Source organism: Varanus komodoensis, unplaced genomic scaffold (assembly GCF_004798865.1).
Source record: "Varanus komodoensis strain SLA01 unplaced genomic scaffold, ASM479886v1 scaffold21, whole genome shotgun sequence".
NCBI lineage: Eukaryota > Metazoa > Chordata > Lepidosauria > Squamata > Varanidae > Varanus > Varanus komodoensis.
In genome coordinates this window covers 8,181,532-8,207,401 of record NW_025335589.1, presented here as the reverse complement: position 1 = coordinate 8,207,401, position 25,870 = coordinate 8,181,532, and the positions used below count along the sequence as shown (strand labels likewise).

The window sequence follows — 25,870 nt, the reverse complement described above, 5'->3', positions numbered from 1 at the left end:
AGTGCTTTTACCAATTAAAGTCCTGTATATATCAGTATTTAAATACACAATCACTTGTCCAGGATTGTAGAGTTCTTTCAGATTTAAAACTACTTTTTGGATTAGGTCAAAAGCTTGTAAATTGGTGGAGTTAAATATATACAAAGAACCTACAAAAGTTAATGGATTTACATTCAACAGTATGTTTTCAACTGAGCAATAGCTGTTTCCCAGTTTTTGTCCAGATAGTATTTTAACTGGTATATAAGCCTAAGCTGATAAAAGGTACTGGTGATTACCAAGGCCACCAGGGCCCCAAATGAGGGATCTTAGGGGTGTTCCTTGGTTATGATCCAGGAGCAAACCCAGGCTATACTTCTGATCTTTCAGGGGAAGTGCAGAACAAGTTGGACAGACAAACCTTCAAGAAACAATACCTCCATCTTGTTTGGATCTAACTTCATTTTTAAGCTCTCATCCAGCATAGATGTATCCAGTAATCAAGTACAGATTAAAGACATCCATTGCCTTATCTTGGGTTGATGAAAAGAAGATGTAAAGCTGGGTATAATCAGCATACTGATGGCATCTTAGTCCACATCTCCAAATGAATCTCCCCTAATGGTTTCATGTAGATCTTAAATAGCATGGGCTGATGATCCCTGACCTAACTGACATAGGAGAGAATAACAGTCCTCTCTTTGGTGTGATAGGTATGATGTAATGAATGCAAAGGTAGTCTCTGCTGATGGAAGGTTGCTGCACCTTGTGCTGGGGTATTGCATGAGAAACAAAAAAGCAAACAAAAATGAAATACAAATATGCTCTTCTATTTATGAAGTCTCTTGCAGGAGCCTGAAAACTGCTATTACTATACTTCTGTGTGAGTGAGTGTTTAAAGAATTAGAAAACTGCACTAGTAGCTGTTTTTAATTCTTTTGATTCTTGTTGGGGTCCAGCCCACTTGGATATTGCAAGTCATAAATTATGAATATAACTTAAATACTTATATTTTCTTTTAAAATAGTTTTGTTTCTTTTTAATAGATTTTTAAATTAACGAATATACTTAACAGATGAAAATATAGTCTGCAAACTGTAGGGAAATCTAATAGCTTTAGCAATTGATTTGTTAATTATATCTGTCTCACTTAGATAGACCATGCACTAGGTTATCTAAAGTAATAAAGTATATTCAGGGATCAAATTTATAACAGTCATTCTATAAAGGAGGCCAAGGTAGGTCAGAAATACATAATCAGAAATAATTTAGAACTGAAACCCAATACATGTGCTTTAGTCTTGGAATTCAGAGCTGTAGTGAGAGATTTATCTTCTATGTTACAATGATCATCTTCTTGTCCTAAAGTATGTAGAGCCAACCAATAAGGCTGAAATGCACTTTGTCCATTTAAGAGCCTTAATAAATATTAAGGTTATATTTTAAAATAGGTGCTTGATCTATAGGTGACAGCAGCTACCTTTTTGTTATGTGATTGGACTCCATTAGTCTAGATATTTGACATTAGTAATACTTATATTATTATATTGCATTTTTATCACACCTTTTTCCACTTGCGAGGAACACAGGGTAGTTTTTATAGGCTTCCTCCACTCCATTTTATTCTCACAACAACAATCCTGTGAAGTAGCTTAGGCTGACTGTAAGTGACTGATCCAGACCTTCATGAGCTTCATGGCCAAGTGGGCACTAGAACCTGGATCTCCTAGTCCCTCAGGTCAGCACTCTAGTCACCACACCACACTATCAAATATGTGTTCTATTACTTTCTACTTACACTTTACTATATACCTTAATTTTGAAGGTTTATTTTTCACCGTGGCTTTTACTGTAGCTATAAGTGGCGGGGTACTTTTTTACTTTACAAATAGCTCATTTGATTTTAAAAAGAAAGAAAGTTGAACTTTTTCTGACTTTAAAGAAATGCATTAATGATTCTACTGAATGTCAAAGTTCATTGGTCTCTGACCACCTCTGTTGTTTCTTTGTATCAAATCTTATACACTCATACATTACTTCAACCATGCTTGTAATGATTTGTGAATGTTTTCCCCCAAAACCTTAACCTATTGTTTATGATTTCTCCTGTATTAAAGGGATACAAACAAAACTTAAGAAACAAGAGTTCATATTGTTCTTGTCTTGTTAAGTTCAGTATTGACTCCTGGTTTTGGAAAATGTTTCAGAAAAGAACTATAATGCATCAGGTTGGTTATGTCATAGGTTCATCAGGAATGGTAGATGTTCCATGGAAACCATGCAAATTAGATGTATAAATATATATACTGAGTTTTCTTTTAATAAGGCAGTTCTATATCTACATAAAATTTATATTTCTGCTTATTACCTTCATTTCTTCACCTCTGCTGTCCTTTACCACTTTCATATCTTCTGTTAGCTTAGAACAATGCAGCCCAGTCCCTTTTGTTGGCCCTTCTGCCCAAATTTCACTCTCATCTCTCTCTTTTCTAAACCCTTGTCTGCTAAGGTTAACCCATTTTTATTTCCCAATGCAGCTAAGCCTTAAGCATGGATAACATTTGCACATATTTTTCACTGCTGTGCTTGTCTCTGTCCTGTCTTTTCTTTCCCCACATTGCTGTGTCAAACTGTAGGTTGTGACTTGACTTCTTGCTTACGTTTTTCTGTAAAGCACTATAATAGATGATGATGCCGTACCAAGGATGATTATGTCCATGATCTTTGTATTGGTGCCTTGTTGCAATATTGAAGAAATTAAAAAAAAAATCACAAGCAAATGCATACAATTTTTTCCACTAACTTTCCTTTCTCCAGGAGTCTATAAGATGACATGTTTTTCTAAGTTACTTTAAAACATTGCAAGGGGAAAACTAGGATAACTTCCCTCCAGTTGAACTGTTGAAACTGTCCAGTGTAGAATCTTTACCTGCATGTAAAATCTAAAAAAAAAACGAAAAACCCTTAAAGGTGGCAGAAATCTTCTTTATAATTATTATGTCTATATGGATTCATAATTGGAATTACTTTAAGAACATGCTAGATAAAGACACAATATGTAACTGAGAGAAACATCAAATGGTGTTAAAGATGTGATGAAACTAAAAGTGATATCTTGGAGTGTCCTGAAGGGATGGAGAAAATAATTTACTTGGTGTGTAGAAGCTCACATAATGATTTTTGCATTTTGTGTTAGAATGTTCACCTATAAAACAGAGTATATTTTTAGAAGTTTGGCTTTTATTGCTTTGAATTCTGTTTGATCATCTCTGCATGCATTTAAATATCTTTGTGCAAATTGGGAACATATGCGTTTGTAAACTTAATAGAAAATCCAAAGGTTATTTGCTGATGACTAAGGTTCTTGTTTTTCAACTAATGTAAGTCCAGCTCATGTCAGTGAGGCCTGTATCAGTAAAGTGCTTTACAGATCAGATTGTAACTTTAAAGTTTTGTGAGGGCATGTCACAAGTGGTAAAAGGTTATATTTGTGCATAAGAAAACAGTTAATTTCTTAGATATTTTAAAATGAAAACCAGAGACAGCTAAGCCAGTTACAATATTTCCTAGGAAACATGCAGTGTTGATGTTCAGTAAAGAAAAGCTATGCAAAAAATAATTGTGCCATTTACAACAAATAATGTTCTCATATTTTCCATATCTGTACCTGTTTAAGAAAGGAGAATGATAGCTGAACATGGAATCCCTTTTACTTACAAGCGACAGTGTATTAACTGTGGTTGTTTATGACTAAATTACATTTACATAGCTAACAGGTGTTGTATTAACTTGCTATGAGTCATCTAGTGGTAGCTAAATCATGCTTGATACAAAAATCTATTTGTATATCCTTGTAAGAATGAATCTCTTGTTTGTATAGTAGTTACCATCCACCTTAGTGGAAGGAACTACTCAGCACCTGTAAAGTCAACCCCATGCCTTGGCATTAATAGGGAATTCCTTCCAGGTGGGGGAGCTTATTGCTTTGGTTTGAACTTCCTTTCATGAAACATGTTGCTGTTTTAGTGTGTTTGTTTCAAAAATGTGTGTGTGTGTGTGTAATCTGTAACCACTGATCTGTTCCTGATGCCTTTCTGTTTACAGATTACTGAGTCAAACAATGAAAGATCATCTTGTTAGAGTAGCAAATGAAGCAGAATTTATCTTGAGCAGACAGAGAGCTGAAGATATTCACAGGCATGCTGAATTTGAGGTAAGCTGGAAATCTTGCAACACTGAGAGTTGAATTTATTGGGCTTGCAATCTGAACTCATAGGCACCAGAGCTCTGACAAACTAATGTTGGAGAACTTTGGATACATATGAAGTTACTTTTTTAAAATTATTATTGTAGGGAAATGTTTTGCAAGGTGCTAAGTTTAGATATTGAGTTGTACCTATTTTATGTGAACTTCTGTTGAGGGGGTATACTTTTTTAAAAAAATGTATCATATGAAATTCACCCATTGCTGCAAACTCTAAATGCTATTAGCGTATTCTGGAAGATCTGTGTAATTCTCAGATTTTAGCATTCAGAATTGGTGACAAAGCCTACAGTTCTACACTAGGAGGGGAAAGCCTGCAACCCATGAGAAGATGTTGACCTGCAATGCTCATCATTCCTTCCTGGCCAACATGGGCAGGAATGATGAGAATTATAATCCAGCTTCATCTAAGATCAAGTCTTACTGAATTCTATGAAGCTTACTTCTGCGTAGACATGCCCTCGATTGCTCCATAAATTAATACAGTGAAACAGCTAGTCGAGATAGATGCTTCCAGTTAAGTACCAAGCACACTTGATTTGTAGGTAAATATAGTGATTTTTAGACAGGTATTTAAAATTGCAGATCAGTGACAATGCATTGCTCCTTGATAGCTGAACATCCTTGCTTTATTAGACGAACATCATCATAATCATCATCATCAATATTATCATTATTACTATTACATTGTCTTTATAGGCTGTCTTTCTTCCTCTTGCAAGGAACCGAAAGTGGTTTTTAGCTTCACAACAACTACCCTGTGAGTTGGTTAGGCTGAGAGGCAGTGACTGACCCAAAGTCTCCTAGTAGGCCTCATGGCTGAGTGGGGGCTGGAACCCCAGTCTCTCATGTCCTCAGCCCAACACTCCACCCACCATGCCACACTGTTTCTCTTAAGTTAACTCCTGTTTCTCCCACAGACTCGCTTGCATTATTGTGGTTTGCTTAACCTTCCTTTTGATAAATAAAATAGTTTTATTTAGCTTGAATTCCTGTAGTCTTCCTATTTACAGTGCAGTGTTACTTTAAAATCATTCTTATTGCTAGTTTTCCCAGACTTTCATTTGATCACATATGAATAATATTTTAGAGCTAGGTTTTTAGTCTGATACATTATGATAATGATGTCACTGTTGTCATAAGCCCAGTTGTTGGAATGCACATACAAATTATTTTCTTCTTCATGAATCCCATGATCACATTATCCTTTTTGACAGAGCATTCAAATGAATCTGGTGAATTATAACCTTACCAGTATGATTCCTTCATCCTCTCATACATAAGATTTTCAGATATTGTCCCTGACTGTCCTTTTGGTATGGCTTAGATCTCCTCAGCTCTTCTAGGGCTTTTAACTGCTTGATGAAACAAGAACAACATGTTGTTGGAATTAAATCTAGTGGTCTATGTATCTGGCTGGTCTTTATATATGTGTTCATGCCAACAATCTTTCATCCAACACATGTTCTGTGTAACCCAGGAAGCAACTTTAATTCAGAAGCAACTCTGTTGACTTACAACAGCTGCCTCTGCTTTTGTCCAGTAACTTCAGTGGGAATTGAACTGGTGAGAGCAATGAGAATAACAGAACCAAACTTTTCCACTAGTGCAGTGTTGGAATCAGTAAGGACACTGAAGCAGCTAAGCTGACTCTTCATATATATAGAGTGATTACATAGCTGCCTCTGAATGTAGACTTCATGTGGCATTTAGATAATCACACCTTAGGTGAACCAACTGCTACTGTTATGTGAATAATAACAGCCATCATCATCATTATCTTATATTGCATTTCATTTATATACCACTTTTATTATTTTTTCAAGAAACCCAAGGCAGCTTACCTAAGATTCTTTTCTCCTCCATTTTATCCTCACAGCAACAATTTGGTGAGGTGAGAATCTGTGACTGCACAAAGTTACCCAGCTAGTCTCATGGCTGATTGGGAACTAGGAGCCAGATCTTCAGAGTTCCAGTAGAGCATTCTTAACCATACTGACTCTCAGTTCTTGCACCATTTAAAAACATATGCTAAATTATGTTCTAAAATTAATGTGATTGATTTGTGCACGTAATCAAAAATTAGTTATGAAACCATAACACTTTCACATAATATTAATGTATGTATCATAGCTGAATGTCAGCTACCATATCAGTGGTTCATCAAATGGAAAATGTTAAAATTAAGGTTTTCATCATAAAAATTATTGCCTAAGCAAGCATATTTATGTATATATTTATCAAAAAGTGGTTTTCTCTAGAAGTTTTAAAAAAATCCATTTTAAACTTGTACAGCATTATTAGAAAATAATTATACACAAAGAATAATAATATCATAGCTAACACCCATTTGTTACATTAAATATACATTTGAATTTATAGTATAAAACATATATATCAGTGCCTACCCAATTGAAAATAGGAGAAAAAGGAAATATATCTGAAAAAGAAATTTTGTCTTATATTGAATTCTATTTAAAAGTGACTTTGTTGTGTGTCTCACATCGTGGTTGTTTTCTTTTAAAAAAGAAATATCAATTTTCTGCTTATATTTCAACATATTCAGAAGTTTTTGTTTTAAAAGATATTAAAATCAAAAGCACACTTGCCCAGGATAGTGGTAATTTTTAAAGATCATCTGCATTGGCCTCAGGATTCATGCTGTGCATTGTTTAATAAGCTGTCTGCACTTCATCCAGAGCTAGTTACCCACTCTGGCAAACAGAGATGTTGTCAGGTACCTACAGTGTCATTTTGTGCTTGTGAAATAGTGGGCAGGTTTCATTTGTTACATCAAAGAATCAAGGGATGGTCGACAGTCCTGGGAAGATGAAATATACATCTTTTTTAGTTCATTGCCTGATAGTCATTGGAGTGGGACAAGGGTGACAACTTATATTCTGGCTTTACGCAGAGACACCATGAGTGACACGGCCTCATTGATAGCTTCTCTTTTCCTGCTGCTTGATAGTATTTTCACCCTTTCTTTGTGCATTTGTCACGTAAGAATATTTACAGTAAACATTCTTATTGTACTAGTTTATTTCAAAGCAGTGCTTCCATCTGGGCTGACCCTTGTTATTTCTTGCACATTGCTTATGTCTTTGAACCATCTAAAGCAGGTGTTGGCTGACACTTCTTGATCTTATTCTGCCTTGACTCTGTTATATCTCAGTGTGATGGCTCAAGGGGTTTAATTCACATCATTTTGAACTTAAACAGAAACTAGGTTACTGGAAAAGACAGCTCTTCTGTTTATCAAAACTGGTGGAGGAGGTAACCATAGTTTCTTTCATCAAGGCATGTTCCCGTTCAACTTGCAACATCTTCTTGTATACCTAAGCACCACCTTAGTTTTGGGAAGAGTAGAATAGAAGAAAATGCTGTGTGAAGGAAGTTCCATTTTGCTTGGTTGAATAGTGATGAACAAAATATGAACCACAGATCCAAATGTAGCAAAACTATCCTTGTGGACACTAGGATTTTTCAAGTGTATTATCAAGTTGAAATAGCTTGTAATCAGGAAAATAGTTTAAGCCTGCTATATGACTCTAAAATTAATGCCATAAAACAGTGTGTAAGGGTTGGTATGACAACAGTTGCACAACCCTTAGTAACTTAATCAACAAATCTTACATGGAAGCCAGTTTCCATCAGGGGATTTATTCCATGATGCTGAGAGTTAAGAGCTGGGCTTTAATACTATTTTGTCTTGCAAGTTCAGCTAAAAGCAGATAAGCAAGACATTGTCCTTTGATTCTAAGGTCTCCAAGAGGACACTGTAGAAGCCATGCTTATATCAAAATTTAATAAAAAGTACAGTTTTTATTAAAAAGCAGCATTTTTCTAATATCCATTGAGCCACTTAGAAAGAGAAGGACAGACCCTTGGGAAATGTCTGCATCCATTTTTCTGAAAGCCTTGCTCTGTACCAAAGTGAGCATGATTCTTCACATCATGGATCACATTGATCCTTTGTGCACTACAGTTTGGAGAACTTGAACATTGAGTTTGGAAGGAGCCTATAAAAAGAATAGTAGGCTTGTTGCAACATAGTGCCAAGGTACTACTGTGTCATTCAATACTGGGCTATACCTGGTGAACATAACATATTGCATACCTTACTAAATAATATCTCATGCTTATTGCTGTGAGGATAGCTTAACCACATTAAATATGTATAAGTATTTTAATTGCTTCTACAATTTTGAATATAATTTATATGGATATTAAGGAGGCATATTTTCAATCCAAAGTTTTGATGTGAAAAAATCTGCAGTTTTTGAGGTAATGCAAACATTGCAGATATAATGCAGAGAGCAGGACTTGAGAAGTCTGGCTCTAGTCCTTTCTAGTCCTCCTCAGCCATGGAGATAACTGGGTGATTTTGGGACAGTCACAGATTCTCAGCCCAACCATCCTCACAAGGTAGTTGCTGTGAGGTAAGATAAGACTGAGAGAAAGAATATTGTGTAAGCCACCATTAGTTCTTTGGTAGAAGAAATGGTGGGATAACAATTTAATACATACATACTTATGTGGCACTTTTGCACACCTCTGTGGAAAATATAATGAAGCATTCACTTTTTGCCACTTTCTGTAATGTGTTGAGTAACTACGTATTATGCATGTTCGGTGGACAGATTAAAATGCAAGCATAAAAACATGCAAAATAAAATGATGAATGAGTGAAATAGATTTTGTATTATAATTTTGCTTCATGGAGTATGTTGATGACTTGTGATTGCCCAGATAGTTTCACAATGATATAAGAGCTGCTCTTTGAAATCCAGTGGTTTTAAAAAATTCTACTGGGGTTTAAGATTTGTACATTTGATAAGTATTACTCATGCTTTGTTGCCTTTTTCGCTGTGATAACTTTGCAGAACTCATGCATCGTCACAAATTGCAGTGGTCTATGTTCTGATTATTGGCAGTTTGTCGATTTAACTGGGATATTCGTCTGACTTTTCTTCTTTGTTGTAAATCATATTAGGCAGCTAACTTCTCTGCATGATTTCCCTCCAATAATTAAATCTAGCATTTCCAGCTGCTGTAAAAATTTGTTGCCCTTTTCTCTTTGGTTATGTTTCTTCATGCGTATAACTTGGACTTCTCTGTAGCCTTAATTTTCACCCTTTTCCAATTTATAGGCTATAGCTTAGCAGCAATAAACTGCATGTGTTTGTTTTATGGTTTATGTTGAATATGAATGTTGATGTAAATGCCGTCTTGGCTTAGTTGGCTTAAAGGACCCGTGCAGTTTCTAGTTCATTCCTTGTGCTTTCCTTTGAAGAAAAAAGCAAAACAGCAACAGCAACAGAATAAAACACACATTTTCTGTGATTTTACTTTTAGCGGATTTGGTTTTTTTCCTATTTAAATCTTAGCTGTTGATAGCTTGGGCTACATTTTCTGTATTGTATATGCGCTGCAAATATTGAATTCTCTGTGTGTAAAGAAGGCAAAATAATCCATATGAAAATTTCAGTAAAATTTATGTTCAGACCAGCTAGTAATTCAAGACAATCCTGAGGCCTACTGTAGCATAATCTTGCAACCACATAGGTGTGCAGCATGGTGATCACAAGCCATAATTAGGGCAGAACCAAAGTATCAGAAGGCAGAAAGTGGGCCCATGGCTCACTCATTACAGGCTGTTCAGATGGATTTATCTGATTGTGAGGAGGAGGAGTAAGAGGGGCTGAGGACTTTGAAGTGTCAAGGTTACTTAGTGAAGCTTCTCAGGCAGAGCATGAGAATCTGCCTGTTTTGGAAGGGGTGGAAGGATGGGAGAGGGAGAGCTGTGAGGCCCAGTCCTTGACCTTGTAATGATAGTAGGTAGAACAAGCTGCTCAGATAGAGGGTCTCTGGCTTTCTTGCCATCTTGCTCTCAAGCAGGGAAAACCATCCTGAAGCTTTGCTGGAAGGGAAGGACAGAGGGGAAGCTTCCAGTTTGGATTCAACTCTTTACATGGACAGATGCTTCTCCGTCATCTTTGGTGGAAGGCTATTTTTAGTTCATTCTTAATCTTATAAATTTCGAGAGAATTGCACTTCAAAGGATTGTCTTGAGCTTGACAGTAAGAAGGAAAGAGGGAAGAGACCAGTTCACAACATAGGGCACGTTAGACTAATCCAAAGGCAGTGGGCACCAGTGCATCCCTGGACAGCTTTCTTAGTACCCACCAAGGTACCTTATTTCTCCCACTTTAGTTTTTTAACTAACACATTTGTTTAAAACCAGCAACTGGGATTGCTGTGAAGCAGCTTCCTGTTAGTGGAGAAAAGTGCATGCTCAAAGGAGTTGTTTGGTGTCTGGGGGCTTTGCCTTGTACTAAGTCTTTTGGGTAGTTTTCTAGTCTTTGCACTTGTCACAGCTGTTTTGTGGTGGTGTCCAGGATAGCTTATCAAACTGCAAAGTGTTCCCATGACCCCAAAAAGTGGCCTGGAATAATGGAATTCCTCTAGAGATGCACCGGGTTTTAATATTTTTATTGTATAATTTGTTATATTTTTTTCTTGTCGTGAGCCGCCCCAAGGCTTTGTTGCGATGGGGCCGGCATAAAAATGTTTTAAATAAATAAATAAATAAATAAATAGTCCAGGTGTTGGCTAGCAAATGCAGGAGTGTGGCTAGAACATCCTAGCAAACTTGAACAATAGACATGTGCTTTAGTGAACACGGTTTAGAATTCTGTTAATTAAGAAAAGTAATAGTTTGTTATTCTGTAGATTGGATGGGCATGTGAGAATGTCATCTAGTCTTACTATAAGGTCCTGCATCCAACATACCACTTCATTTTATAAATACTGTATAGGACTCCTTCCATCCCACCACCTTGCTGTTTTTTCCTTTTCCTTTTCTTTTTTTATATTAAACTTTGTTTATCCATCAGGGAAAGGGAGCCCAGAATAAAACCTTGAACCTCCAAGGAAACACTGGAGAAGTATTTGTCAGATACTAATTTGTCAGACACAGGGAAAGGGAATGGAATGTGAATGAACAGATTCCTTGGAAATGTTTACATTTCAGGTAGTAGCAGGGAGGGAGAAAATGCTCCCATTGCCTGAGGAAAAAGATTGTGGTGAAAGATGGGAAAGAAGAGGAATGCAGTGAGCTAATTTATGTGTTCTCTGTATGTGCTTTGCATGCACAATAATTGTAAGTACATTGTATTGGAATTTCCAATGCAATCCTCTATTCCTAAATTTCAGGGCTGGTTTCATCATCATTATTTTGCTGTTCTGTTCCTGATACATTCAGAGGAGCAGAACAATAATGTAAGAAAATATAATTAACATAATCTTATTTTTAAAGCATTAAATTATGTTGTTCAAATATCAACTGTCCTTTTAGAGGCACATGAAATATACTAAAATAGAACCTTAGCTACCTGATGGAATACAAGCAACAATGGGGCAAGCAGCAATGCCTTTGAGGCAAGTCGGGTTTCAGAACTAGCTTTCTGGGATAAACAGATTGATCTGGATAGAAGCCATTCTTGAGAGAGGTCTTTATGTGATAAAAGAGCACTAGGTAGCTGGAACTGGTCTCTTTGCAATATGGGCTCTTCCAGGATGGTGAAGAAGTCATAGGTGCTATTACTTTGCACACCTCCCAGTGTTGGGGTGTTCAAATTTAAAGCCCTTATGGCTAAACTAGGTGCTCTTATCAGGTCCATCCTTGCCCTTGTGATTCCATCTTTTCAAGGAGAGGTTCTCTGGAGAACCTTAACTGTAGTCCCACCTTCAGAAATTATATGGGTGGCACCAGAGGAGCATGTCTTTTCAGTGCCTTCTTTGGCATGCTCTGTCCAAAAAACAACAACAAAAAAAAAAAAACTCATCTGACCCTTCAAATACTGCTTTTGTGTTGCAAAGCAAAGCTTTTTTATTTTCTTAGTCTTAGTAGCACCATCTGCATTTTTAATCCTTTGTGCTCATACACTTTGCTGTTTACTTTGGTTTAAATTTTAGGGCACATTGTGTGGTTTTACTGTGTATGTTGCTTTTATTCTTTTATTTATCTTAATATAGTTGGTAAGCCACTAATTAAACCATGAAGTATAAATATTTAAATATATAATTGTGAAGCATCCAATAATGGAAGTGGATCATTTGCAACTGTGAAGTGTACCTTTTTTTAATGATTGAGGACTGTGATTTTCACTGTTTCTCAAGAACTCAGTGTAAGAGCCATGGATAAATACTATAATTAAAACAGAATAATCAAATGCAAAACTTACTTTAACTGGATGTGTGAAAGTATGAGAAAGACTGCTTTAATGTTTTCCCTCAACCCCACTTACGCAAATAATATAATTCCTAATCAATATTCTAGCCATTTGTTTGCACATCTCATAAGTAGAATACAACTGTTGTATGTACCTCCCTCTTTCCATTTCCTGATCGACTCAGAGGAAACCTCAGAAGCATAGCTCTTTTATTGAACGTATCTGATTACAGAACAGTAATAATCAAAGCAGTGTTCCTTTGAGACATGGGAGAAGCCTCTGCCCATGTAAAGAGCTGAAGCATCTCCTTCTTCCCTCCCTTTTAGTAAAGCTTTTGACTCCACCTCCAGCGTGGCTCTTGCTGCTTGAGGGTGAGACTACAGGAACAGTAGAGACTTCATAAATGGCCTGCTCAATTAATCTGGTGTTGTCTGATCAGGTCAAGGAGCTCTTCCTTCATTGATTGCCCGTGCCACCCTGAAAAGCCTTCTGTCCTTTCTAAAAGTAGCAGATTTTCATGATCTGCCTGAACAACCTAACTAGGTAAGCTCGAAACTGTCAACTCTTCTGTCCCCATTGTTCTTCTGCCTCATTCTCAGAATTGAATGAGTCTATCTGAGCAGACTGTAATGAGCAAGAGATGGGTCTCCTCTCTGCAACAGCTTAATAAACAGCATCATGTTAGGAACATAAGAAGAGTTCTGTTCAGCATTCTTTTCCCACAGAGGCCAATCAAGCACCAAATGTTTCCAGAGGCTACACTCTGGACAGATTTCAGCAGAACACCAAAACAAATGAGGTTTTTCTATGCATCCTTTTTCATCAGCTTAGAACTATTGAAGCAAATTAATCTATAAAACAAGAATTCTTGAAATTCAGACTGAGCTAACTATGATATATTAAACCAACAGAGGATCAAACCCTTCTATAGTAAAAAAAAAAGAAAAGAAAAGAAACATCCTAGCCTTTGCAGATACAATGTAAGATGAACGTTATTTTAAAAATGAGACACTGCAACCGCACATAGGCTGTGCATGTACTCTGCAATCTGGTATGGCAAGCCCTGGCCACCTCCCTCTAAACTACCAAGGGGCTGGGGTTTAAAAACACAGCAACAGACCCTTGGAAGGCAAAATACCTGCCCCCCACACTTGTTGTACTCTTCCCTTACATAAGCATCCAGTTACTCTCTGCTGCTGTGCAAGTCGGTCAGTCACAAGGAAGCCACTGGGTCCTGCACCCACTTACTTGGGAAAAAGAGTCATTGAACAAGGGGAGGCTGATGAATCCAATGTCAGTGGGCTGACTCTTGTTTGTAGTTGAATTTAAAAGGGATTTTAAGTGAAGGTAAGTTTTAACACTATGGATCGCTCCTTTATAGTTCAGACGAAACCCTAGAAAGGATAAACAAGAAAAACCTTCTGTTAAACCCAGTTAACAGATAAATAAGATGGGCTTCATTTAGAATCTTCATGAGCCAGTCATGCCCGACAGACCTTGCAGTGAAGGCCATTGACATAGGCTCTCCAGTATCAATCACTAATTACATGAAACCTCTGCTCAGGTAGTGCTACTGCTGCAACTCTGTAATTCCTCTGGCTAATGCAGGAGCATCCTTGAGCTTTAGAAATCTGGATTCAGTAGGCCAGGTCAAGGATAAGGCATCACAGGGAAGGTATTTGAGGAAGGAATCTCTAAAGTCACACCACAGGATCCACTGAATATTCGAATTGGAGCTTACAACATATAAGATGACCCTTGAAACCAGAAATAACAAAGCAAAATGGGGTGGTGGTGGTGGGGTTTGTCTTATATGCCAGGTGAAAATTTTATATTCATTGTTGTTTTTTTAAAAAAAGGATAGATAATAAAGACAATTGTATCTCCAAGCTCATTTTATCAATCATTTTAAAAACTCCTTCATACTGATACCAGAGAAGCTTCACCTGCATTGCATTGCTGCCATGTGGGCTTCCTCCCTCTCACCTGCCCTCTGCACCTGGTTCCCCTGTGTCTGCCCATGGCGCTGGCACTGACCATCCTCACCAACCAATCCCAGCCAGCCTTCCCCCTTGCAGCCAGCCATTGGACTCCAACTTGGAGATGGAACGTGACTATTAGTCAGATACGGTAACATGGTGCCACAAGAGTCTAGAATTTTCTGGTTGAAAAATACCCATTTATACTGGCATATAAGAGCTCCTTGTAACTGAAAATAGGAAAGCAAAACTTGTTTTTATATGCCCAACGTATAACATACACCTGAAGTTGACAGTGTCTTATGCATGAGTTCCCTTATATGCCCGTATTATGTTATCTCATAATACACAAAAGTCAGGATTTATTACTATATCCCACTCTTCCTTTTAAGGAACTCAAGGCAGTTTACATAATCTTTCTCTCCTCTTTCCTCACAACAGCCTTGTTGTGTCACAGTCCAGTACTCTCACCACTACACTGGCTTTATTAGTGGAAAACAAGATCAACACACAAAATGTGTCTTCAGGCATAAATGAATATAGTTGGTCCTAGGTACAATAACTAAAGCCATTTAGTCATTTAGAGTATAGTCTAGTTCACATCCGCATGAGTCAAGAACAGGCTTAGGCTGAATCCACATTTCCTTTCACGCTATCTGCCTGCTCCAAACTGTCAAGTTCCATCTCTCAGGCTGTGCTCTGTCTCCTCCTTTGGCCTGTTGGGGGTGGGGGTGGTCCTTCTTGATAGTCAGTCTTCTCAGGACCAGTTGCTAAAATGGTCAGATCTCTGGGCAGCAGTTTTCCTGTTCTTCTTCATTGTTTTGTTAGATCACTCATTTTGCTTTGTTAATGTTTGAGTACTTCTGTGTATTCTGAAGAGATCCAGTCCTCAGAGATGTGATTTGCCCAGCTTATGCCTATAGAATGTTAGAGACCCTTGGTGGTGGTGAGTATGAGAGAGCCCTGTCCAACCTCTGCTGCATCATAAAGTGTTATGTGAGTCCGACCACAGGCCAGTGGTGGCAATACAGAGCAGTGTGAAGTGCTTCTGTCCAGAATATTCAAGTTATTTCCATCTCCTTCACCCAGCCAGTCAGGCAAATGGGCAGCAAGATGTAGCCAGTCTTCATTGGACTGGATTTGGGTCCCCACCCCACTTTGGGGTTTTATTCCCTAAAGTGTGCTTGGATACTGCTGCAGATACTATGTTTCTCCCAAGCAAGCTGATACTTTCCTCTTGTATGTGGATGATAGCATTTTGGCAACATAAAGCGGGCACTTGGAGAATTGAGTTTGCCATTAGTATTTATGATACATTCTTTATTCATATATTATGCTTTCATCTCAATGCCTGGAGGAGATTGGGTAGTGTATTTTTGTTTCCAGAAAGACTTGCAATGATAACAATCTCATTTTTGTTCCATGAGACAGCTGAGGGAGCATCCCTGTATTTTTATGATCAGCTGACGCAATATATTAGATTCTATCACTGCACCTTTGCCCATCTTACCTTCACTTGCATCCCCATGTGTGGCTGGCACTCTACTAGCAGAGGCAAAAAATAAATTCGTATAGTCCCTTATAGGCTCCTGCTTCTGTTTCTGCTTTGTTTTTTCAGTCAATAGTGCATTTTAAATGTTTCAGGAGGTCTCAATTCAGAAAAGCAATGTAACCCATGAAGGATCAATAATATTTCCCAGGCATTTTGCACACACTTTTGAATAAAATATACCAAATTTGAAGGATTCTTAGGTGGGGGAAAAACAAGCCCTTAACCTAAAATATGCATTTATTGTTAGAACACAAAGCTAATGCATACATTATTTGAATTAAGCATGAAATAATGGTTTTTACAAATTGTGTAAATGTAACTGGAAATAATTGTTTAGTTGATGGAATATCTGTGTGGTGTACATCAAATTTTCTTTCTGTTTAACAAAGTATTCATATCAAAATGGCTAGTTAAGCAAATTTTAATTCCATTCAGTGTTCAGCCAGTATTTATAAAGCAAGAATTACTAGATACATAAATGTCTTTAGATTCTTCTATCAAGCAATGAAGAAGTGAATTATTGAAAAGATAAAAATAAATTTGTTTGCTTTCTGTCAGAGTTCATATCCACAGCCAACCTTGATAGAAGACCAGAATGATTTAGACAAGTTTGCTTTGGAGATTCATAACATATGCTTGCTGGACAGAATTGAGTTATCTGTGCTCTGGAGAGTAAGTTATTGTAGCAGGAGCTGACAGAGATGAAGATAACTGAGGGAAATTCAATTACCTTTTAGTGTTTTCCTTCTAATAGGATTCTTAATGTGGAAAAGATCCTTAGATGATGCGCCTCTGTTGCTTGGTGAGATCTACTTTGATACACGCCTCCAGAATAAAGTGAACTCTCCTTTCTAGGCCTTCATTAGGGATGAAACATGTGACTTCTTCTTAAATGTGAGATTTGATTTCAGGGGTTGGATCAAACATACTGTCAGTGGTATACCCTATGCTCTTTTTATTTTTTTAAATGAAAATACTGCCTTTTCACTGTTGGAAAGCTATGAAATAAAATAATTGTTTGTACATTTATCAGTCCCATTCTACCACTGCTCCCAACTTGTTAAATTCTTTGGCTTCAGTCTTGTAGATGAACCATCACTATGGCACTTATTTTGTTCAATGGTGAGTCTGAAACTTGGTTCTTGCAACCTACATTCCCTGTGAAATGCAGTTCCGTGAATACATTTTGTATCACATATGGCAAAATGTATAACAAATTTCCTAAAACAATATCTGAATGATGGTTGTATACATGATATATGTTGAATATGTTAAATATACATTAACAGTGGCATACATTTTATCTTAATTAGATCCACATAATTTAAATGAAGGTTAAAACAATGTTGTAGGTTTACTTAAATGCCTGAACCCAGTCATTAAAAGAGAAAAATGAGGATGAACTGCAAGAAATACTCTGGATCCTATCTTGGCCTCAAATCAGTCACTGTAGGGGAGCCTTTTGCCTTTTCCCACTTACAGCAGTACAGTTCTTGAGAGAGTGAGTGTAATATGCTGACTGGAAGCCTGCTTGTTCAGGTACCTCTACAGTACCTGTTAGTCACCTGTTAGTCACAGTTTGCTCTTCCATGCATAAATCTCCATACATAAAACAGAACTAACTTGGAGGCTTCATTACCAACCTTTAGAGCCATGTGAAGTGATTCTTATACAGGTGTTTTGTTGCATATGCACATGGTGTGTATGTACAAGAAAGCAATGACTAATTATGGCTCAGTGGAGCCTAGTCCAGTCTAACTGGAATGTTATTTCTTACCGCCCCCCAAAAAAAACGTCACAAGGATGTTATAGTATTTGGTATGGCCTTCGTGTCATCTAGATCAGTTGTCACGCATGACAGATAGTCATTTCAGATTTTGAGCTGTATATAAACTTAGCTCAGGACTGTAGCTGGTTCAGGCAATGGGTATCACAGGTTCAGAGAGAGAAAGAGGGCACCTTAAGAATGTGCACTTCTTTCAGTGCTCTTTCTAACTTGTCCTATTTGATGAAAGAATGGTATAGAGTGAGGGACAAGCAGTTAATAGGATTAGTTGTAATTTAATTGTTGTAAACACATTTACAATCTGATTTTGTAACTAATGTAGTTTTCTGCTTCCAGATACTCTGTATCTGAGTGGGGGCAGGGAGGATCCTTAATTGATGAAGCTGACTAGCAATGTCAGTAAACATGATTTTTCAGTTTTATTGAAGTACAGCTATGATGTATACAAAATCTGTTCTGGGGTCTTAATAAGAAATGCAATTTTTGAAAGTTCATTTGTTTTTAATTTCTGAATATATTTCTGTCCTAGCCCTTCTTCCATAGACTAGAGAAAATACTTGTTTACGTCTATGCTCTGGACCAATTTTCATTGTAATGCTAATCTGAATGAGGGCAAAGTAATTGAAATTGAATCCTGGTAGGATGGAGGCTTTGAGGATGAGCAGTTCCTCAGTTCAGAAGCTAAGTAACTTACCTGTCCTTGGCCTTGTGCCATGCTATTCTATGACAAACTGCTCACTATCTTTTTTGGTCAGAGGGATGTGATGCCTGGTTATCCCATCAGTAGCAGGTGTGCCTTGCCCCAATCTTAGATACTCAGGTATAGTCATGTGAAAACCTGCCATGTTCCGGCCTGTGATTCTTCCTTCCCAACTCCAGCAGGGTCAAGACACATTGAACACTATGCTGCACAACCACTTGTATCCATACGTCCACCACATAGCAATATGTCTGCAACTAATTAAAGACTCCAAAAATGTTTTGGAATGACAGTATACGTGATGATTCCATTCCTTTTGCCTGCTCAGTGTAGGAGACAAGTTGAATTACTGTGTACTCCTTTACTACTTCTGTTCTCCTTTCTACTGTGAGAAAAATAACCCGGCCCTTTAACATACTATGTGAACAGACGGGTGTGTCATCTAAAACAAAGGCCATGGACAGTGCCATTCAGAAGGCAATTTGGAGTAGTTTTTCAAGGAAACCTCAGATGTAGTTGGACTCCCCCACATAAGGTATGGATATTGACTGTCAAGAAATTAAGCTTCTTCCACCTATTCCACCAGGCACCAGTCTCTAGCAGAAGAGGGGCAGTGGGAATAGCATGCTCTTGCTGATCTAGACTTGATGGTAATGTACTTCTTCACTCATAACAGTGAACCTCCAGAAGAGATGTGGGTCAAGAGCTAGAAAGGACCTTTTTTCGCAATCTGTTGCAGGTGAGAGGAGAAAAGTCACCCCATAACAGGCTTCGATTTCAGGCACTACTTAGTAGGTCATAGCAACCCAACCTTCAGTGACTTTCTAGAAGAGGGTGTGGGTGAAGTCCCTGAAGGATTAACCTGAAGAAGATTAGTCTAAACAGCTAGCAGAGCAACTGATTCCAGCATCTGAAGAGGCCTCACAGCTGAAGGAAGAGGCACTAGAAGAAAAGCCACCTCAAACCAATGCAACAAAGGGTGGCACATCTCTGAAACAAATGTAAAATCTTCTGGATGCAACTTGCAAGGAACTTGGTCACCACCACTGAAGCATGGGGAGGGTGTGCATGTAGGAACTTTGCAAGTGAATGAATGAATAGAAAAACAGAAGATGAGCTAATCTAGACTTAATTTTGTGAACTGGGTTCATAGCTAACAGCATCTGCTCTTAGGTAAATTGGCGTGTGAAAGCATGGCAGACTTAAACCTTGTCTTTGAACTGGGATAAGAGAATAAACTGCTGCCATTCATAGGAAGATAGTTGCCATTTTGATGTTAGAAACAGAGAAACAGAATGAGTCAGAAAGGGTCCTGGGCCACCTAGTCTGACCCCTGGCTCCAGCTGGCTCCACTCATGACATGCCTGCTACCATGCTTACCACGTGCATGTTGACAGTAGCCTTGCAGCTTTGCGTCTGAACAAGGCCAACAAGATCAAGTTCCATACCAGCAGTATGATGCAGCACAGGAGTTTTGTCCCCTTCTCCTCTTCTGCAAGGCACCATTCTTACACCAATAGTTTTTTTTTTTTTTAAGCCTGCTGATGTAGCAAGTGAACCAAAGATCATAGGATAGGAGTTTTCCTGCAAACACCCCTAGATGAAGGCAGGAGATAAGTGTCTGAAACCATGACAAGCTAAGAACCTATCACAATTAGTGTGATGTGTGAATCTGCCCAGTGGCTTAGTAAATGCAAACTCAAGTGCCTTTTTATACCTTTTGTGTAACTTGTAGTAAATACTTAAATTATGTTATAAAAACCCCAAGTACATTTTAGATTATCTTTTGTCAGAATACTAGGAGACAGTTATTGCTGAGGATTTGACTCAGCAGCCTGTGCATCCTGAAATCCTTTGCATCTGAGAGCCTGTCTTAAGACACTTACACATTGTAGGCTTCTGAGTGCCAACATCTTATCCAGCTCCTGTCTTCCAATTCCTTTGTCTGCTTTGATTGACATCCAGCCTAGAGAACTCTCATGCTTGCTTACTACTTTGCAAAATGTGAGTTTGTTCTAATTCTACCATTCCATGAGTCTAATACAATTATCTTATTCTGATCTTTAGATTTTTAAAGGTATCTTTCTCTACCCAATTTTATGTTCTCATATGTTGAACCACACATCCAGCAGATACAGCCAGTGGTTAGGGATGATGTGAATTGCAGTACAAAACATCAGGAGGGCACCAGATTGGTAAATACTGGTCTAGACTATGCCATTCTTGAAGATGTAGAATAATGCTAGGAATGTCTTTTAGTGAATCTGTTGCTTCATCATAATGTGATGAAGGGAAATAGACAGAACAATTCTGAAACAGAATATACTTTCTTCCAAGTAGGTCCTGCAATACTTCAAGTGATGGAGTGTGGATTGCTTCTGGTCACCATTCCAGCTACTCTATCCTATTTCTTCTCTCTACCCCACCACCATTTTTCTATTTCCCCCCCAAAAAGTCAGGTAGTATTATGTGCCCACTGGGCATGCTCAATTCTCATCAGGCTGTTTTTCCCCCTCTTGAGTTTGAAGTCCCTCCCCCACTTCTTGGGAGTGATAGACACAATTGTGCTAAAAACAAACTGCATTAACATAATTGATATTGCTCTTAGTGTTTCTTGGCAGCCTTCATTTTCCTTCATGGGGACACTTTAAAATAGTTTCCAGTGTGTACTGGGAAATGACCAATAAATAGATTCTTAATTGTATCCTTGTTTATATTTATCCCTCTCTTGCTTCCTTTCCATTCTTTCCATTCCATTCTTCCACCCACCCTCAGTCCCTTCTCAATCAACACTTGTGCCACTGGTTTATTATGGCACTTTTGGGTGTTCCCACCCTATGTTTTTTATCCTAAGCATTTTGTGGTATCTGCACACCAAAGGATTACTCCAAATTGATTGATTCCTCCTCCTCGTGTGGTGGTGGTACAGTTTTTTCTACAGCTCCATAAGCATGGCAGGACTCAAATCAGAAAGAGAGGGTTTCTTCGATATGTGTCTTCCATTCTGGAAGGATAGGACATTTTCTAAAAACTATTCTTACTCTCCTGTATAAGCTTACAAAAATATTTCACTGGTATCAGTGTCTTATGAAAATGAGTTTACTGGAACTTCATCCAGCATTGATATTCAGTTATGTTGAACTATGACTGTAGCTCATCTAATCATGAGATGTCTAACATTGTATTTTTAGATGTCTAACATTGCAAGACTAATTGTAGAGGTCCACTTTTATTATGTTAATATCCAGGATCTTCTAGAAATGGCAATGCAATGAGTGCACAACAGCTTTTTGGGGGGTGGGGTAGGGTAACAGATAGCTTAAAAGACAGTTAATTTATATGCAGATTCTAAATCTCCAGATCCGTTAAAGGCTGGATAAATGATGATGGGGCGGAGGGTGGAGGTTGCAGAGATGAAAAGCCAATACATTGTATCCAGTCCATTAAAACAAGAAGAAATAGAAAAGATACCTTGATAAGTGTTCTGCCTGTGTTAACCTTGATGGCTATTATCGGGGGAGGGGGAGGGGGCATGCTTCTATATCTATTTCATTGGCTTAGGCTTTTTCATGCTGAAAGAAATCAATACTTTGAGTCGTTGGATGACAGAAGCATCACTTCAGAATTGAAGGTGGCTGTCAGACATTGTCATTGGTTGACTTTTGTTTGCTATTGAGGTTTTAAGCTTTCATTTTTCTAAGTCTTATTCAGGAGCTTTGGAAGATTTCCCTGGGTGGCATTTTTAGTCCAGACTTTAAACTGAAGGTTAAAGGTCAAGTGCAAAAGATCTTACAGAAGAACATGACTGTTTCTTCCATTTACTGAAATATGTGGTTGCAGATGAGAATTTGCATTTGCAGGTGCTATGTTTTTATTTTTCCTTTATGTCTTTTTAGTGGCACTCTAAGGGAATATATTTGACAGAGTTGGCAATCATCAGCTTGGATCTAGATTTTCTAAATAAACAAACATGTGCCTTTGTATTATAAAGTGGATTTTAGGAATATTCATTGTTATATCCCAACTTGAGGAATTGAACAAATATAATAGATGTATTTGTTTTCAAATGTATATTTGGTCTGCTTTTGCTCAAGAGTAAGTCCCTTCTTCAGTGGGCCAACAGAATCGTTGGTGTATTACTGAAATCAGTCAAAGGACAAAATGGTCTTATTTTCCCACCCAATCTGGATTGTTTTGCTAGTTTATCTTCTTTAACTTCCCTTTTTGCAACATATTTTATATGGTACAGTTTTATACCATTTTCTGATAAGTTAGAACAACAACATATAAACAATTAAATGATGCACCAAGCTTGCAGTTTTTTATTTCAAATGCCAATCATAACACCATCATAAAGTGCTATTTGCTTTTGCTGCCCTGTTGCCATCATTAGCTACTAATTTCTGGGTGGTCATTTGGGGATCCTGAACCTTGGCCCCAAGATTCAGCCCAGCCATGATAAGAACTTATCTGCTGAGAACAGTTAAGTGATTGTTGATATGAAAGGGTGAAACAATAATATTTTGCTGAACAGTTACGTCTATTTCTTATCCGCAAGTTATCCTTTGATACTGTAGTCACCAAGAGCTGATCATGTGTATGTGGGTAGCCACTGACTACCAGTTGGTTCCTCAATGCTTGTTCAGTTTTGTTCCATCTAAAGTGGGTTGTTCAAACTTCTTTTTTAAATTCCAAATGGAATTTAGTATTTTAAGGGAGCAGTCCTAAGGCTTGCCCCCAGCTGACCACTGCACTGCACCTCCTTGTAGCCAGCATGGAAAGTACTGCACTGGCTGCCCCCACCTCAGGAGGCTTCAGAGGGAAAACAATGGGGTGGGAGCTGGTAGCCAGGAAAGGAAGAAGACTGGGGCTGCGAATTTACACAGATTCCCATCAGGGCTGCAGCTTCTTTCCCTCCCAGCACTAAATTTAGGGGTTCAGCAGTGGCTTAAAGAAAATTCTGGAAACAAAGTGCGCTGGAGGCCACTAACACAACACCTCACTCCTCTCACATGATTCTCAGAGGACTTCAAGTTTTGAGTTGAACATGCTTCTGCCTTAGACTGTAATAAGACTGTACCTTTAAAAGTATTACTTCTGCATTTGGTTTCTAAGACTGTGTTCTCTTACTTGTACTGTGGATGATAATTTAATGCTTTTAATTTGAAAATATGTTGGATTCCTTTGTGTGGCTAAATTCAGACATACACCAAACCATGATTTTCATTAATTTGTTTTAGGGCTCATGGTTGGAACTTCAGCTATGCATGCAAACCATACTTTATTGCTGCTTGACTGTTTTGGCTTTCAGTCTGCTTCCTTTTCCATTTTCTCTGGTATAAGAGTCTCTGAAAGAGAAACAATAGCTTTCAATATTCAAATATTATACCAAATCCATAGTTAGTACATACTTTGTAAGACCATTTCAAGCCATGCTTTTAATTTCCTAACTGATCACAAACCATGATTCAATTCAGACATCAAAAAAGAGGGTTGTGTATACAGCAGGGATGGATAGTGCTTATACTTAACACTTTCCTTTTTTCCTTGTTAGGGAGAAGCCAAGGCAGACTAGTGCTCTGTCCATCAGCAAAGTTTAGTCTGGTAATATTATAGAGGGATGTCATAGTTCGTATCTATTGAGAAGATGTAGTGCTATCCAGAATAATATTTTTGTCAATTTTTTTCTAGTCATAGAACAAACAAAATAAATTCTGTTCCTCTTTGTTAATCTTGAATAAAACTACTGCACACATGCATATAACTGGACAACTGCACTTCTCCCAACTCTTACATGTTATTGCTTACAATATACAAAGGGTATAATAAGTTACTTTCTGCAGACTTACTAAAACCATACAGATATTTGGGGTGTGGTCACTTTCTTAAACTTAGTTCATAGCAGAACTATGTACTATGTGCTAGTATTTGAACAAATTGCTCACTCCTTTATAAACATATTTTCTGAGTTTTATAATGCCATTCATATGCAAAGCAAAAAAGATTCTGATGCTTTAGTTGCAAAGGTTGATGTGCTTTTGTATGCACTGTCTGGCATTTGGCAAGGCTGAAAAGTGGAGTCAAATGTCTTATCTTGTACAGTATGTATAAGTACACATCTGAATAAGAACTGCTTTCCCCTCTCACTCATATATATTCCATTTGCTATAAACCCATGATAATTTCTTGAAATTTTCAGGTTTTCTTCATTTCCTTGTTCAATTACATTTTTGCTTCTCAGAATGTTTAGAAAGGATTTATATTGACTGAATAATCTGCATTTTAACAAATTGCTTAAATGACCCTTCTACAAGCTACTTAGTAACTCATTATTTAGCAGAGACACAGACAGAGAAAGGATTGTTTATTGTCCTTCTGCCTTTCAAGAATATCCCTTATGGAATTTTCTAAATTTATGACATACAAATGTATTACTTGATGTTTTAGTGTATCGCACTCTGCATAGTTACCTGGGAATAAGGTCCATTGAACATAGTGGGGCTTAATTCTGAGTAAACATACAAGCAATTTCTCTGTAGGTGTTCTATAATGTGGCTGGAACTACAGTTCTGGTTTGTAGGGGAAATTGTTATTTTTTCAGTAGCCAGTATTTTAAAAAATGCTGTGTTATGTGTTGTGATATTGTGCACTCATTTGTTCTATGTATTCTGTATCTTTTTCGTTGCAGAAATTTGACATGGAAAACATGTAAGAAATATTGAGTATTTAAACTGTGTTTTTACTTTCCCCTCACCCCTTCTTTAGTCACTGTGCGCCCAGTATTCTGCAGATAAACGAGAGAATGAGAAGATGTGTGATCATTTAATAAGAGCAGCCAAGTATCGAGATCATGTGACAGCAACTCAGCTGATACAGAAAATCATCAACATTCTGATGGACAAGCATGGGGCCTGGGGCAATTCTGCAGCAAGGTAAACATATCCTTAACATTTTGGAAAAGTGATTAGTTCTGGATGACACCAATCTTGAAAGAATAAAGCTAACATAAAAATTAAATTCAGGCAAAAAACCAACACAATAATATTCTATTTGTGCAAATGATTTTCTAGATGCTCCAGTTTCCCCCATTTACTTTTAAATGAAAAATTAGGGTTATATCCATGTATGTATTTGAGTAGGAGAAGGGGGAACTAACAACATATGCCATAAACACATCCTAAACAACTGGTAAAGTGGACTCTGCTACTCTTTGAATAAGCTTGTGTAATCAGCTTGTAAATTATTTAGTGCACCTATAGAACACAATTATTCTTATTTTATAAGAATCTGCACTTGATTGAAACATCATATAGTGGTGCTTACAGTATCCTTAACAACATTCCAAAAATTTAAATGCCATTATCAAGAAAACA

The 25,870-nt window shown here is 37.6% G+C and overlaps 1 protein-coding gene across 12 annotated transcripts in view; it reads left to right on the top strand.

The window, feature by feature from the left end:
* Nucleotides 1-25,870, top strand: part of LRBA (LPS responsive beige-like anchor protein) — a 435,651-nt gene that overhangs the window by 182,290 nt on the left and 227,491 nt on the right. For all 12 annotated transcript variants that reach the window (XM_044430947.1, XM_044430950.1, XM_044430949.1 and 9 more), the window contains 2 exons: nucleotides 4,084-4,192; nucleotides 25,263-25,429. In XM_044430947.1, the coding sequence (XP_044286882.1) occupies nucleotides 4,084-4,192; nucleotides 25,263-25,429 (276 nt within the window). The remainder of the gene's footprint in view (nucleotides 1-4,083; nucleotides 4,193-25,262; nucleotides 25,430-25,870) is intronic.